Here is a 17643-nt window from a genome sequence, read left to right on the forward strand (position 1 = left end):
TATAACATTCCTCAAATATAAAATTAGTATTTAGGGCTAGAAAGATTACTCAACAGTAAGTATAACACAATATGCTGTTACAAATCCAGTTACATCTTATTCAATAAGGTGTAACTTTTTCAAAATTTTGTTTTCAACAAGAATAACAGTATTAATGCACAGGTTTTGTGTTTAATTCAGTGAATTTGAATTGTGAGGATTTCAAAAATGTAGAAGAGTGGGGATTCAGTGAGAGCAACATCTGAACTTCAGTGTTTAACTGCATATGTGCAGACACCAAAGGCTGCTGTCAGTTGCACAGAAGAATGATATAAAATACTGACTGTTTAGCTGTCATTATAACAGTAAAATCCAATCCTTTATTATATGCTTGCAGTACAATATTGGAAGATTTCAAATTTCCCAGCTCTAATTCACAGGGACTATTGGTTCAACAGATGAAATATCTGTCTTTCCTGATTGGATGTTGCTGTTGGATTGCAGACTTTGAGGGTATTGTTCCCTCTTGGAGTTGTTATGTTCAGGCCAGGCTAGCCTGTAAGAAGGGGCTGTGCAGGGAAGTATGTGTTCCTGCATTCCATGTTCTCTTCTGAATATATTCAAGAGAGATTTAAGTTCTAAGCGAAAACTCTCATTTAACCAGCAATAGATAAAAGGGTTATAGCAAGTACTGCTCATCGCAAACCAGTGGAAAGCAAAATAGAGAGCATTATTAGTATGAATGGTTTGACTAGAAATAAGGACAACATAACAGTTCAGAGGAAACCAGCAGACAGCAAATACTATCACAACCAGCATCAGCATTTTAATTGTCTTTTTCTTTTTCCGCCGATGTGCAAAATACTGCTCAGTTGTCACATCTCCAATTGCATTGCGAAGCCATAACTTCTTGGCAACAGTGGTGTATGTGATAGTGATGATTAAAAGGGGAAGTACATACAGCATGACAAATGTCGCCAAGTCCAGATACTTCCAGAAAAGGTCTGCTGGCTCTGGGAAGTTGGGCACACACAAACTTCGAATTTTTTCTTTACTGCAATGTAAAGTAAAAAACAAGATGATATTATTAATTGTTTGAAATCAATGGTTTAAAATAACTGAATCATTCAATGTTGCTTGGGTTGCAAAGCTTTTGGTGGTGTTGTGGATGTTCTGTTGAATGATTCTTTCCATTTTCCATGATAACCAGAAATCAATCATTTGGTTATGAGCACTTAATTTGAGTCTATTGACTAAATTCTTACTAGCATTATTATGATGATAGTAAAGATTTTTCTTCATTTAGTTTTTGAAGTATCTGGTGAATAAATGCCACTCACTGAATGGAAGAATTCATTTGACTGTAATAGATGACCAAACAATGGCAATTAATCATATTGTCCAAACTATCAACATTATAGATCAGAATTAGTAATGGTTGTCTGAGAATATTGTATGCAAATTATGGTACCTTCTTGAACACTTCATTGAATGAATAGAAATAAGCAGTAGAAATCCAGAATTCATGTATCACTCTTCAATTCTTTAGACCTTTACAGTCAAGTACTAAGCTATGTAATGAGCCAGACTTTATAAAAGATCTTAAAGTAAGGGAACACTTAGGAGGCAGTGATCATTATATGGTAGAATTCAGTCTGCAGTTTGAAAGAGAGAAGGCAACTTGGATGTAATGGTGTCACAGTTAAATAAAGGCAATTACAGGGCCATGAGAGAGGGACTGACGAAAATTGACTGGAAGCAGAGCTTAGCGGGGAAGACAGGAAAGCAACAATGGCAGGAGTTTCTGGGTGTAATTGAGGACACAGTAAAGAGGTTCATCCCAAAGAAAAGAAAGATTATCCGGGGGCAGGGGAGGATTAGACAGTCTTGACTGACAAAGGAAGTCAGGAAATGTATCAAAGATTTAGAGAGAGCCTATAAAGTGGCCAAGAGCATTGGGAAATCAGAAGATTAGGAAGGCTACAAAAATAAACAGAGGATAACAAAGAGAGACATAAGCAAGGAGAGGATCAAATATGAAGGTAGGCTAGCCAGTAATATTACAAATGATAGTAAAAGTTTCTTTCATTACATAAGAAACAAAGGAGAGGCAAAATTAGACATTGGGCCATTCCAAATTGATGCTGGAAGGCTACTGATGGGAGATAAGGAACTGCACGGGTGGCACAGTGGCAAAGTGGTTAGCACTGCTGTCTCACAGTGCCAGAGACCTGGGTTCAATTCCTGCCTCGGGCAACTGTCTGTGTGGAGTTTGCACATTCTCCCCATGTCTATGTGGGTTTCCTCCGGTGCTCCGGTTTCCTCCCACAGTCCAAAGATGTGCAGGTTAGGTGAAGTGGCCATGCTAAATTGCCCGTAGTGTTAGGTGAAGGGGTAAATGTAGGGGAATGGGTCTGGGTGGGTTGCTCTTCAGAGTGTCGGTGTGGACTTGTTAGGCCAAAGGGCCTGTTTCCACACTGTAAGTAATCTAATCTAATCTACTCTATAAGATGAACTTAAGTACTTTGTGTCTTCCACTTCACAGTGGGAGACATGAGTAATATCTTAACACTTTAGGAAGGTCAGGGGCAGTGCTGAGTATGGTAGCCATTACAAAAGAGAAAGAGCTAGAAAAGTTAAAAAGTCTAAAAAAATTGACAATCTCCTGGCTCCAATAGGCTACATCCTAGAGCTCTGAGGGAGGTGGTTGAGGAAACAGCAAAGGTGTCGGTTGTTATCTTCCAAAAGTCACTGGAGTCAGGGAAAGTCCCAGATAATTAGCAAATCGTTGCTGTAACCCCCTTGTTCAAAAAAGGATCAAGAGAAAGGACGGAAAATTAAAGGCTGATTAGCCTCACCTCAGTTTTCTTTAGATTAGATTAGATTACTTACAGTGTGGAAACAGGTCATTCAGCCCAACAAGTCCACACTAATCCTCCGAAGAACAACCTACCCAGACCCATTCCCTTACATTTACCCCTTCACCTAACACTACGGGCAATTTAACATGGCCAATTCACTGAACCTGCATTTTTTTTTGGACTGTGGGAGGAAACCAGAGAACCCAGAGGAAACTCAAGCAAACACAGGGAGAATTTACAAACTCCACACAGACAGTTGCTGAGGCAGGAATTGAACCCAGGTCTCTGGCGCTGTGAGGCAGCAGTGCTAACCACTGTGCCACTGTTGGTAAAATTCTAGGATCTTTCATTAAGGATGAGATTTCTAGACTCTTGGAAATGCAGGGTCGGATTAGAACAAGTCAGCATGGATTTAGTAAGGGGAGTTTGTGCCTGCCAAACCTGTTAGAATTCTGTGAAAAGGTAACACGTAAGTCAGACCAAGGAAACCCAGTGGATGTTTTCTATCTAGACTTCAAAAAGACCTTTGATAAGGTGACACAAGGAAGGCTGTTGAATAAGGTGAGGGCCCATGCTGTTCGAGGTGAGCTACTGGCATAGATTGAGGATTGGCTGTCTGACAGAAAGCAGAGAGTTTGGATAAAAGGAACTTTTTTGGATTGGCAGCCGGTGACAAGTGGTGTCCCGCAAGGTTCAGTGTTGGGGCCATAGTTGCTCAATTTATTAATGATCAAAATGAAGGGACCGGGGAAATTCAGGCAAAGTCTGCCAATGAAATGAAGATAGGTGGACAGAAGGTAGTACCGAAGAGGTGGGGAGGCTGCAGAAAGATTTAGACAGTTTAGGAGGGTGGTCCAGGAAATGGCTGATGAACTTCAACGTGAGCAAATGCAAGATCTTGCACTTTGGAGAAAAGAACACAGGCATGAACTATTTTCTAAACAGTGAGAAAATTCATAAAGCCGAATTACAAAGGGATCTGGAAGTGCTAGTCCAGGCCTCTCTAAAGGCTAACTTGTAGGTTGAGTCCGTGATTAAGAGAGCAAATGTAAGGTTGTCATTTTATCTCAAGAGGGTTGGAAAGTAAAAGCAGTGATGTGCTTCTGAGACTTTATAAAACTCTAGTTAGGCCCAATTTAGAATACTGTGTCCGATTTTGGGTCCCACACCCTGGGAAGGACACACTAGCAGTGGAGCATGTCCAGCGGAGATTCACACACATGATCCCTGGAATGGTAGGCCCACCATACGATGAACAGCTGAGGATCCTGGGATTGTATTCATTAGAGTTTAGAAGTTTGAGGGGAGATCTACTAGAAACATGGCTTAGAAAGGGTGGATGTTACAAAGTTGTTTCAATTAGGTGGGGAGACTATGACACAGGGACACAACCTTAGAATTAGAGGGTGTCAATTTAGAATGGAAATGAGGAGACATTTCTTCAGCCAGACAGTGGTGGGCCTGTGGAATTCATTGCCATGGAGCGCAGTGGAGGCTGGGCCGTTAAATGTCTTCAAGGCAGAGACTGATAAATTCTTGATCTCGCAAGGAATTAAGGGCTATGTGGAGAGTGCTGGTAAGTGGAGTTGAATTGCCCATCAGCCATGATTAAAAAGTGGAGTGGACTCGATGGGCCAAATGGCCTTACCTGCACTCCTATGTCTTGTGGTCTAAGTGAGTAGCTTTAAACTCCAGTCATTCTTATTATAGATGGAAACATAAGCAGTCAATTTGGGCAAAGTATGATTCCACCAATAAAAGCACTTGACCAGATAATCCTTTTTCCCATTATACTAATTGAGCTATAAATATTAGATAGGACACTGAGTGAACTCTTTTCAAATAGTACTGTGTGATATTTTATGATCATCTCAGAGGCTGATAGGACCTTTGTTTAGCATTTAATTTAACATTAGGACTACTAAAAGTACCAACAAGAATGCACTTAGATAGGGACAATGATATAACAAATCGTAGTAATCAATCTTTATCAAGTACATTTGGTAAGGAAATTCCCCAGTGCTAAAGACATTCAGAAATCATGGGTGAAATTTCCTCAGGGTCTGGCACCAACACCAGAAACAAGAGTCTCTGCAACCTGGATGGGGTGACATTCTGAAATCAGTAATACAGTCAGAGACACAGGAAGATGTCTAGCCTGTCATTGCAAGTGGTGCAAAATAATACCAATGGGAGGTAAGGTGATTATATTTCTGAATTCCCTGCAGGGGAGGTGGTTAAAATTTGAATTTAACAAATATCTGGACTTCGTTTCCTTCAGTAGTCTTTGCAATAACATTTCAAGCAGTGAGTGGCTGGCATACTCTGATGTCTGCAAGCTCCTTCTGGTTTTTGTACTTAGCTTCTACCTGGGCTGAAGAATCATTCCACCTTTGCGGATACTTGTTCTCAGGTTGGGCAGCTATTGGTTAGATATTTCCATGGGTCATTGGGGTATTGCATATTGTCTGGAAGGCTTTGCGGATTCTTTGAAGCATTTCCTCTATGCTCCTGGTAAACATTTGCCATAATGAAGCTCAGAGTATCTGGTATTTAAAACTAGCTTAATAACAATTGTAAAATCTCATGTTATTCACTAATGCACTTATAAGTCTGCCATCCTTACCTGGTCTGACTCACACATGATTCCAGACCCACAGCAATGTGGTTTGCCCTTAACTGTCTTCTGAAATGACCCAGCAAGCCAATGAGTTGAATCAAACCACTATGAAGTCTAAATAAAAGAATGAAACCAACAGAACTACTTCAATATCCATCACCGAAAGTGGATCAGCACCACTGCTACTGATGGAATTGATCAAGTCCTAAACGATATTGCAGCTAGGCTGAGTCTGCGGCAGATGGTGAGAGAACCAGCATGAGGGAAAAGCATACTCATCCTCATCAATTTGTCTGTCATAGATATATTTGTCCATGACAGTGTCAGTAAGAATGTCCACCACACAGTCTTTGCGGATGTAAAGTCACATCTCTACAAAGAGCAATTGTCCAATGTGTTGTGTGGTATACCATGGAGGTAACAACAATAAACTTTGAACAGGAAGATGGTTGGTGGTTATGGAGAACAAACATCATTAGACATCACACAGGTATTTGTCAAGATGGTGGCTTAGGCCCAAGCATCTTCAGCTGCTTCAATAATGACTTTCCCTCCAGCATTACATCAGAAGTGGGGATATTTGCTCATGATTGCACAATGCTCTGTTCATGACTTAGAGACTGAAACAGTCCATGTCCAAATGCAGCGATCAAACATTCTTCCCCAGATAATGGTACTGGCACAACTTACAATATAGAACATAAAAACATACAGGCCAGTACAGACCCTTCGGCCCTCAGTGTTGTGCCAACCTTTTAACATATTCTCAGATCAAACTAACCTACATTGTACTTAAATCCCTAAACAAAGACACACCTGGGAAGTCCTAAAGGCTTGGTATTCAAACTGGAACTCTGTTAACAAACGTGTAGATTTGGCCCAGATTTACCAACCTCTCAGAGACACAACCAAAAGTGATATCACCCACAACAAACCGAGACACAAATAGCAAGCGGATAGAACACCAACGTTTCACCTAGGCTCACTGATGATGTCACTTAGCATGGTGATGAAACATCTGGGAACAAATCTACCAACTCAGTGAGCAAACTTACAAACTGATCCACAACCTGAGTGACAAATCTCCTACGTATCTGACTATGCTACGTGACATGGCAGCCACCACTCTCTGTGTAAAGAACTTATCTCTGACATCTCCCCTAAACATTCCTCCAATCACCTTAAAATAATGGTCTCTTGTGATAGACATTTCTACCTTGTGAAAAAGTCTCTAGTTATCCACTCAATCTATGTCTCGCATCATCTTGTACATCTCTATCAAGTCACCTTTCATCCTTCTTTGCTCTAATAAGAAAAGCCCCAGTTCCCTCAACCTTTCTTCATACGACATGCCCTCCAGTCCAGGCAGCATCCTGGTAAATCTCCTCTGCACCCTTTCTAAAGTTTCCACATCCTTCCTATAATGAGGTGACCAGAACTGAACACAATATTCCAAGTGCAGTCTAACCAGGCCTCAACAGAGGTGCAATATAACCTTGTGTCTCTTAAACTCAATCCCACTGCCAACAAAAGCCAACACACCATATATTTTCTTTAAAATTCTATGAACTTAGATGCAACTTTGAGGGATCTATGGACATGAAGCCCAAGGTCCGTCTGTTTTTCCACACTGTCAAGAATCTTGCCTTTAACCTTGTATTCTGCATTCAAATTTGACCTTATAAAATAAATCACTTCACACTTTTCCAGGTTGAACTCCATCTGCCACTTATCAGCCCAGTTTTGCATCCTTTCAATGTTCCGTTGCAACCTGCAACAGCCCTCCACACTGTCCACCATTCCAACAACCTTCATGTCATTGGCAAACTTACTAACCCACCCTTCCAATTCCTCATCCAAGTCATTTATAAAAGAGCAGAGGTCCCGGAACAAATCCTTGCGGAATATCATTGGTCACCGAGCTTGAGGCTGAATACTTTCCATCTACTACCGCTCTCTATGGGCCAGCCAATTCTGTATCCAGGCAGCCAGATTTCCCTGTGTCCCATACCTCCTTACTTTCTGAATGAGCCTACCATGAGGAACCTTTTCAAATACCTTGCTAAAATCCATGTACACCACATCTACTACTGTACTTTCATCAATGCGTTTTGTCACATCATCAAAGAATTCAATAAGGCTTGTGACACATGACCTACTCCTCACAAAGCTGTAGTGACTATCTCTAATCAAGCTATGGTTTTCCAAGTAATCATAAATCTGGTCTCTCAAAATCCTCTCCAATAATCTTCCCACCACAGAAGAAAGACTGACTGGTCCGTAGTCCTAGGCTTACCCCATTCCCTTTTTTGAACAAGGGAATAACATTTGCCACCTTCCAATCATCTGGTACGACTGCAGTGGACAGTGAGGATGCAAAGATCATTGCCAAGGTACAGCAATCTCTTCCCTTGTTTCCTGAAGAAACCTTGGGTATATCCCACTTGGCCTGGGGGACTTATCTATCCTTATGTTTTTCAAACTTTTCAGCACATCCTCCTTCTTAACATCAACCTGTTCAAGCATATCAGCCTGTTTCATGCTGTCCTCACAAACTTCAAGACCCCTCTCGCTAGTGAATACTGAAGCAAAGTATTCATTAAGGACCTCCAGCCCTAACCTCACTCTAGCTATTGTCTTGTTCCTCACGAAAGTGTTAGTGTTTTCCTTAATCTTACCTGCTGAAGCGTTTTTCATGCCCGCTTCTAACTAAGTCCATTCTTCAGTCCCTTCCTGGCTAACTTTAGAGCCTTGTCTTATCCTCACCTCCTCAACCTTAAGTAAGCTTCCTTCTTCTTCATGGCTAGATGTTCCACATCCTTTATCACCCATGGTTCTTTCAACCTACCATCTCTTCCTTACCTCAGTGGGACAAACCTTTCCAGCAAGTGCTTCTGAAACAACCTCCACATTTCTGTTATGCATTTCCCTGAGAACTTCTCTTCCCAATTTAGGTGCCCAAGTTCTTGCCTGACAGCATTGCAATTCCTCTCCCCCAATTAAAGACTTTCCCATACAGTCTGCTCCTTTCCCTTCTCCATGGCTATAGTGAAGGTCAGGCAGTTGTGATCACTGTCACCAAAATGCTTTCCCACCAAGAGATCAGACACCTGGAATGGTTTGTTGCCATGCACCAAGTCCAACATGGCCTCCCTCCAGTTGGCCGATCTACATATTGAGTCAGAAACCCTTCCTGTACACACCTGACAAAAACTCCTCCATCCAAACTAATTTAACTAAGGAGGTTTCAATCAATATTAGGGAAGTTAAAGTCACCCATAACAACAACCCTGTTATTTCTACACACGTCCAAAATCTGCCTCCCACTCTGCACCTCCATGTCTTTGCTGCTTTTATTTTTTTTTGGGGGGGGAGGGAAAATGATCTGTAGAAAACTCCCAATAAAGTGGCTGCTCCTTTCCCTGTTTCTGACTCCCATACTGACTCTGCAGGCAAACCCTCCTTGACAATCTCCATTTCTGCAGCTGTGATACTATCCCTGATTAGCAATACCACCCCTTCATTTCTTTTAACTCTCCTCCTATTCCTTCTAAAACATCTAAACCCTGAAACATCCAATAACATTCCTGCCCCTGTGATATCCACGTTTCTGTACTGGCCACAATATTGTAGCTCCAAGTACTAATCCATGCTCTAAGTTCATCGCCCTTATACTTGATACTTCTTTCATTAAAATAGTTACACTTCAACCCATCACACTGGACTGCAGTTTTGTCCTATCAATTGTCTATCCCTCCTCACACACTGTCTGCAAGCTGTATCTGGCTGTTCATTATCTATTCCATCATCTAATCTGTAGTTCTGGTTCCCATCCCTGCAACAACCACAATCTCATTTAAACCCACCCCAAGAGCTCCAGCAAACCTCCTGCCCCTCCAGGATATTGGTGCCCCACCAGTTCAGGTGCAACTTATCCTTTTTTGTACAGATCCCACCTTTCCTAAAGGTATCCCAATGATCCACATACCTGGAGCCCTCCCTCCTACACCAGCCCTGAAGCCACAAGTTCATCTGTACTCATTCTCTGTTTCTAGCCTCACTAGCCCATGTCACTGGTAGCAATCCTGAGATTACTACTCTCCTCATCCTGCCTTCTAGCTTCCAACCTAACTTCCTATATTCTCTTTTAAGGTACCCATCCTTTTCCTAGGTATGTCATTGCTTCTGATGTGTATTACAATATATGCCTGTTTTCCCTCCCCCTTAAGAATCCAAGACATCCCTGACCCTGGCACCCGGAGGCAACATACCATCTTGGAGTCTAGTCTGCAACCACAGATTCTTCTGTCTGTTCCTTTCACCATTGAATCTCCTATCACTATTGTTTTCCTATTCTCCCCCTCCCCCCCACTTCGCTTCTGAACCACAGAGTCAGATTCAGTGCCAGAAGCCTGGCTGCTGTGGCTTCCCCCCCCCCCCCCCCCCCACCCACCCCACTCCCTGCCCAACAGTATCCAAAGTGGTATATTTATTATTGAGGGGAATGGCCACAGGAGATCCCTGCACTGCCTGCCTATTCCCTTTCCCTCTCCTGACGGTCACACAACTACCTTTATCCTGAAACTTGGGTGTAACTACCTCCCTATAATTCCTCTCTATCACACCCTCAGCCTCCTGAATGATCTGAAGTTCATCCAGCTTCTTCTCCAGTTCCCTAACGTGATCTGTGAGGAGCTGGAGTTGGGTGCACTTCTTGCAGGCAAAGTCATCAGAGACACCAGTGGTGGCCTTTACCTCCTACATCTTGCAAGAGTAGCGTGCAACTGCCAAGCCTCCCATCCCACCTACTGTAAATTGCTCAGGGAGATTGAATACATGAAGGGAAAAAAAAGTGCTTTACCTTACCAACCCTTCATAAATGGTCTTTTTTTTGTTTGGTTAGTGGAGGGGATTGTGTGGGAGACACAGCCCAAATCTATCAATTCATGTACCGAGTAATCTCTGTGTCTGTGTCCACTCCGGTTGCGCCTTCACTCCGATTATTCATGAGTTAAGTATTTAAAAGTGAAATTTCCCTTCCCAGCAGCCCCTGGTCCATGCTCTCACCAATCCTGCTACTGACAGAGTCACTGAATATTTTTCAGTCAGACATAGTATCATGCCAGCAGCTTTTGGGAATACTAAGTTTAGATGTAAAGATGCTACACCTCCCTCATGACAGTTTTTGTCTCAAGTTTATTAATTCTTACAATCCATCTTCAAAGGGCTGGCAAAATATTGCCCCATAAATCCAAAATTCAGCTGTTCTTGCTAAACAAGCCTCATAATGCTCTCTTCGAGTAAAAAATGAGGTCTGCAGATGCTGGAGATCACAGCTGAAAATGTGTTGCTGGTCAAAGCACAGCAGGCCAGGCAGCATCTCAGGAATAGAGAATTCGACGTTTCGAGCATAAGCCCTTCCTGATGAAGGGCTTATGCTCGAAATGTCGAATTCTCTATTCCTGAGATGCTGCCTGGCCTGCTGTGCTTTGACCAGCAACACATTTTCAGCTCATAATGCTCTCTTGTCAGTCTGTGAGTACCACTGAACTCATATTGATGTTACATATAACAATATATTCAAATGCACATTTATAGAAGATAAGCAGACCTACAAAATTGGAACATCACAACATTCAAATATAAGTAGACCATTCAGCCCAACAAGCCTGCTCTGTCATTCAATTAATTTATGGCTGATCATCTACTTCAATGCCATTTTCCTGAACTATTTCCAGATAATTTGACATCATTTATCTCCAGAAATCTATTGATTTGTTCAGAGAAAATCAGCTCTGATTATTTACCTGTATTCAAATCTGAAGAGCTTCTGATAGATAGCATGTGGGAGGGAGAAACAACTGGCCATAATCCAGATGATAATGATGTAAATCATACCCTTCACGGGTGATACCCGAGGCTTCAAAGGATGCATGATAGCCTACACAAGATATAAGCATTAATCCCGATTACGGAGAAAGATTTTATACATATGTCGCGTTATGTGAAATAAAAACAGAAATAGCTGGAATAAATCAGCAGAACTGGCAGCATCTGCAGAGAGAAAACAGCTTACATTTTAAGTCCTGTTACTCACCATCAGAACTGATAGGAAAAAGTGATAGTTAGGCTGAAGACTGAGGATGGGAGGAGTGGTGGTTGTTCTCACACCAACATTTTTGTCTCGAGCCTGCTACAGTGTCCAACAAGGCTCAGCACAACCTTCAAAAATAGAATCTTACGTTACGCTTGGGTACCCTGCAGCCTCTCGGACTCAACATCCGGTTCAATAACTTCACAGCCTGATTACATCCTTCCATGTTTTTTAGTCCACCCCCATAACCTAGCCCTGTCACGACATGATTGCTTTCAGCACAGCCAACCAATTCTCACACAGTCTTGGTCCAATTATCACATGACACGGGCTGCTTTCAGCACAGCATACCATTCACTCTCCCTATCACTTATTCAGCTTTTCTCTTTCCGGGCTTACTATCAACAACCTACCCTCTTCTCGAAACGTTAACTGTGTATTCTCGCTCAAGATGTTGCAAGGCCTTTTGTTTTCGGATTTCCAGCATCCGCAATTCTCTGATTTATTTTGTTGTCATGTCATATGGTTACTCTCCCTTAATCGTCCGCTTTACTTTTTGTGTCCCACTTATACTTCCACTTTGATAGTAACGGATACGGACATACACGCAACATGTGCCTCTCTCTGATATTTAACTGGGGATGCTGCCGCTATTTAAATAAAGCCTCCAATAAAATACTGCAGCAGAATGTTCGGGTCAGTTTGCAAGCATCAGTGCATTAATGACACACGGTATTTTCCAATGCCTTTGATTTTTTTAAAAACTGAAATCACATACAAGTTACAACCTGACTACGAGAGAAAACAAATATATCCTTAAATGTCCATGGTTTTTATGTCGACTTTCTTAGTATTTAAAAAATACATTCCGAACTGAATTAAATGTCGAGAGTGAATTGCTGTAACTACGCATGCGCAGAGTTTTGCAGAGGTCTATTTGCAGCTACGGTTGATAATATTACAGGTCAGAAATACTTCCTCCTGCATCACTATGTTTACAGTCTCAAAATCAGACAAAAATAATTTCTGCTCACGTTAATCAGAGCACCCACAGCAGAAAACCTCCCTTCAATGCTGAATGACTGTAAAACGATTTGCATGTTTAATTATATATTTGTTTGCCTAAACTCCAAAATAATTTATGAATTCAGATGAAACGACAGAAGAAAACAGCTAAGGTGCGAGGGGTGAAATTAAACTCAAGATGATTGAATTAATCGACAGTTTAACTTGAATCACCTTACACGGTAAATAAAACTGTTGTCAATTATTGATGGTCTAAGTTCTAATTTATTTTACAACTAATAATTAAAATTGATTCAAGTGAATCCAGACACTTTCCGAGCCCCTGCTTCCCTTTAAAAAAAAGACTGCGGATCGTTGCAAGATACTCACCACCGAGTATATGAACAGTGCAATGAGGGAGGTGACTGCTTAACTCTGATCTGAGTTCTGAACGTAAGCAATACTAACTCCTCTACAGCAAGCGGACGTTTGACTGACAGTTCACCCAAACGCAATGTCCTTGAGTGAAAAGGAGCTCTATGAAGATCTTCGATCCTAAATTGAAGAGAATCTACACAATTGCACGGTGTTTTAGGAAGTCCATCCTTGCATTTAGAATGGAAAAGGAACAATCTATTGTTATTGTTCTATTGTAGCTAGCAACCTCAGATTCTAATATGAAACCACCGGAGTTATATCATGAGGGCGATGAAGGTAATGTGGAACGTCATCCTCAACAGGACTGGTCATCTTTTAGCTTTGTTTGGAGCTGTAAGTTTACAATCAATATTATACTGCTTCAAATTGGACATCATTTTGCAATGACAAAAAATATCCTTTGTTAAAGCGTCCACTGGACCCGAAATTGTTAACTCTGCGTTCTCCCCACAGATACTGCAGGATTTGCTGAGTTTCTCCGGCAAGTTACGTTTTAATTGGGGATTAACTGGTAATATGGGTTTCGGAGGTGTGGCCTTGATGGGTCACATCATACGTCAATGCAAAACCGCTATGTCCATTCGGACACCCACCTCCCCGTCCCCCCCCAACCCCTCCCCCCCTCCCAACCCCGGATTATTTGGGTAAACCTTTGCCAGACTTTGCATATATGCGTCATCTAAATATAAAAGCAGTGTTGCAATTTAGTCAATTATCATTTTAACTTTGATTACCTCAACAAAATCTTAATTAACCATTGCTCAGTTGTGTTTGATAGGAATGAGCTGTATTATGGAACGGCATTAACTCTACTTTAAGTCAACACTAGAACATTTTACACGCTCACATCGACATTTCACTTTTTTAATCACGTTTTCTAGAAAAATGAACTTAAAATTCAATAAAATAAGCACGAAAGCTTCCAAATGTATGTTTTAAAAGGTCAACAGATTTTTACGCATATACAGGTGAGTGGGAATCACGGTCTTTGATTCGTACCTGATGCCTGTCTACGGCGATGGCTGTCAGGGTGAGGGTGGAAACATGTAAAGAACAGTACTGGGCGAAGCGGCTGATGTGGCACATGCCTTGTCCGAAAACCCAAGTGCTGTTAACGAACCGAACCTGTGAAATCAAAAATACCAGTTATTCGTGCAACACTTCATATATAAGCGCGGGTCTTCTGGAACTAAATGTATAGCTTTAAGAACTGAAAGGTCAAAATGCATCTCTGCATTACTGAGAGAAAAACAATATACCAAAGAATTATTTAGCAATTGACATTATACTGTATATACAATACGTTATATTTTATTTTGTTAATACAATTTAAAAGTTACTGAGACTGCGTTTGCACCTCTGCATGCCACCATTAAACAAAATTAGCCAAATTTAAAAGTTATTTTGGGACAATCTTGTATTTCAACCGGAATACTATTTACTATTTGTTGCCTGGTTGGATTTACATATGGCAATTGTTTCCGTGTCAGATTTCCAAAACATTAAGTCAAAACGTGTAAAAAGGCAAACTGAATGTGTCAACCGTTGTTTGTCACGAACACATTTTAAGTAACATGTTCAAACAGCGCGAATAATGTTTTCTCGAGTAATTGGAAGGTTCTGATGATTAAACGTGACATTCAAAAAGTCATGATCAATGTTTTAGAAGATCCGGTTTGGGGTGGGCGGGAAAGTCGTAACAAGATGAGCACGTTGCAGAGCAGGGAATATCTTTAGAAACATTTTTGAACATCACCAATACTTGATTGCTATTAGAAGGGCAACGTGGTCAGGTAATCTGGCTGCCAATTTGCCTATAAATGGAACAAAATTCATAGCATATTTAATGTATTAACTAGTCTTCAAGTACTAAACCGACATTGTCAGTTGTAAACATCTTCCAATTAATCTGTTCAGAGACGTGATTACGCATCTCTGGAACAGGTGGGGCTTGAACACGGGTCGTTTTACCTAATAGTGCCACTGTGCTTTAAGAGCCCGCATCCATGACCCTGGTATTGCTATTACGCCGAACCAAACTTTTGGTCCCCTGTTCATTTAGTAGGTATCAGTTTGTGGCTGATAACGCTCGAGTGTAGAGGTGGAATACTTGCTGTGTTATAGGCGCTATATCAATGCGCGATGTTGTTTGCATTCCTGATTTCGTGTAACCTTTTCAGTATACATGGAGAATACAAGAAATAAAGTTTAATAATACACCCCAACTAATAGAGATTCTTACCAGGGTAAACGGAGTGTTGAGCAGGGTGATCATGATATCGGCTCCAGCCAGATTAACAATGAACAGACTGGTGGCAGAATGCATCCGCTTGTTCTTTATTACCACCTGGCACACAAGGATATTTCCAAACAGAGAGATGACTATAATAACCGAGTAGGCTGCTATAAGCAAAGCTTTGACGGTTGCATTTTGGGATTCCGCCTCGTATTTTGCCGAGTCCACAAAGTTCTCCCAATTGTCCAGAGTGAAGTTACCCCACGAAAGGAAAGTCGATCGGTTAGAAACGAGTGTCTCTGGAAGAGTAGAGTTAAGGAAATTGTCCGCTCTTTGAAAAGCTTTGACTAAATAGTGAAGAGAGGGCCACGTGTAACAAGTCATTATTCAAATACGTTAAAATCTCCTTCGTCTTTTAAACATTTCAGATATTGACAAAATGCTGCCTTTTATTGCTTTCTGAAAAGTTGCTACGCTCCAGGCATCCGAACAGCTCAGTGTTAAATTAGCAATCGTTCCAGCCACCATTCAAACCTTTCGCTTCGAAGCTCGCAATTCCGTACGGCGCTTCAACAAAATGCTGAATTTGCGGGCTGTTAGCGTGGCTTTTAGTCGCTGAGTATTTGGCGCAGTGCACTGATCGAACATTCTACTGCTATCTAGAGACTGTTCTGTCAGTTTGCTTTATATGAACCAAGCTGAAACCCACGCACATGGTGACACCTACTTTCAGCCAATTGATGCTTCGAGTTTCTCTAATGCAGTGACGTCTTTTCCTCGTCAAAGAACGATTTTCCGTTTTTGGACTTGCATCACAACACAGTGTCCTTCAGGTTCTCTTCATGATGCTGGTTATACACCATCCCCTTTCTAAGGACAGTTTCGTCTTTTCCCTTCCATTTGGTGATTCGCAATATATTGTATTCCTTCTCTCATTTTTACTTTCACCTTGAACAAGAAAATGCAACCATCGCAAAAATGGAACGAGCGCGGTTCTTTTATCACTGGAACCGAGCTGGCCAGTAACTTTTGAAAGAGCGGAGCACCATCTCGTTCTGTGTCCATTTACCATCACTCATCGCTGACGTTGGAGTTAGATGAGGGAAGAACAGCAGCAATTGTTGATGTTAAAAGGCGAGGAGGAATCTCCTCAATTCCCCGCATCACCTCCAGAGGAGATAACATCTCTGTTTTAAATCGCATTCGGTTTCCCCTGCATTTGAAAATCACTAACCAAACTCGAGAGCATGTCGTTTACCGCTTGTCTTTCACAGAGAAGCAGTTCCGTGTTTGCAAATATATATTTCAGCTTGCTGTGTGGGGTATCCTGAACTTACTCCTGTCTTCCACTTTATATTGCAGGATATCACCGTAAAGCGGCAGAACTATTGGTTAAGGCCAGACTATTAGTTAAGTTGACTCCAAATCTGACTTTAGTATGGGTGAGCTCTGAGACTAAGGTAATTGCCAAAAATGCAAATAACAGATAGAAAATCTGCGGATGCTGGAAATCAGAAACAAAAGCAGAAATTGCTGGAGAAACTCAGCATATCTGGTAGCATCTGTGGAGAGAAAGCAGAGTTAACGTTCGGGTCTAGTGATCCTTCTTCATCCACAGGTATTATCAGACCAGCTAGTTTTCAAGCAATTTCTATTTTTGAACAAGCAACAAAGTTTTGAGGATTAACTTCCGTCGTTCTTAGCCTCCAGGATTCGGAGATGCTGCCTGACTTGCTGTGCTTTTCCAGTACCACTCTAATCTTGACATTGATCTCCAGCATCTGCAGTACTCACTTTCACCCTATTTTACGTCTAGTCCAGAGTGCTACATCTTCATCAAAATGATTCTAATCTTTGTGATTGTTCAGCCCAATGCTATTTTCACTTCTGTCAGCTGCTGCAAACACTTTGTGAAAATAGTTTTGACCAAAGTATTGTCATTATTTGTACATTTAACGAATTTGTAGCTAAACCTCTGAACTAAGCTGTGATGTAACTGTGACCTCAATAGCTAAGTTCCTGTATTCTGCTAGAAGTTTGGAACCTCCAGTAATTGTTTTTCTCTTGATCTCATTCCAGTTGATCATGTGTATAATTGATCACACTCAAAAAGGTCAGCATCATCCTGGTCAAAGCTATCTTCTGATCAGCTAAATCACAACTGAAACCAATATCCATTCCCTGCACCACCGCTAATGAATATATGAACAATGATTTATGGACCTTGTTTCTTTGTAGACTTACTATCATGTGAAGTTGGTCAATAAATGTCATTTTGAGAGTAATTGTCATTTTCAGAAATCTGACCTAAATTTGTATGAAGATTTAAATAATGTGATAGGAATGATGGAGATATCATTCGAAAAGACGCATTGCTTTTCTCAGAGGAATCTAAATAAACCTAAGGCAA

General features: G+C 41.3%; 1 protein-coding gene across 1 annotated transcript; it reads right to left on the reverse strand.

The window, feature by feature from the left end:
* Positions 1-408: 408 nt before the first annotated feature.
* LOC132816689 (G-protein coupled receptor 83-like) lies at positions 409-15617 on the reverse strand. Its single transcript, XM_060826558.1, has 4 exons — positions 15240-15617; positions 13997-14122; positions 11268-11401; positions 409-1033 (listed from the first exon to the last, which is right to left on the reverse strand). Exons 1-4 carry the CDS (start codon positions 15615-15617, stop codon positions 409-411), a joined length of 1263 nt encoding a protein of 420 aa, XP_060682541.1.
* Positions 15618-17643: the final 2026 nt, after the last annotated feature.

The sequence above is a fragment of the Hemiscyllium ocellatum genome, chromosome 6, assembly GCF_020745735.1.
Source record: "Hemiscyllium ocellatum isolate sHemOce1 chromosome 6, sHemOce1.pat.X.cur, whole genome shotgun sequence".
Classification (NCBI taxonomy): Eukaryota; Metazoa; Chordata; class Chondrichthyes; order Orectolobiformes; family Hemiscylliidae; genus Hemiscyllium; species Hemiscyllium ocellatum.

Excerpts from the sequence above, each read along its gene's own strand:
- LOC132816689 (XM_060826558.1), bottom strand. The coding sequence starts at position 15,617 with ATGACTTGTTACACGTGGCCCTCTCTTCACTATTTAGTCAAAGCTTTT. Across the intron at positions 14,123-15,239 it reads TCAACACTCCGTTTACCCTG|GTTCGGTTCGTTAACAGCAC; the intron begins GTAAGAATCTCT and ends TTGATTTCACAG. Across the intron at positions 11,402-13,996 it reads TCGCCGTAGACAGGCATCAG|GCTATCATGCATCCTTTGAA; the intron begins GTACGAATCAAA and ends TATCTTGTGTAG.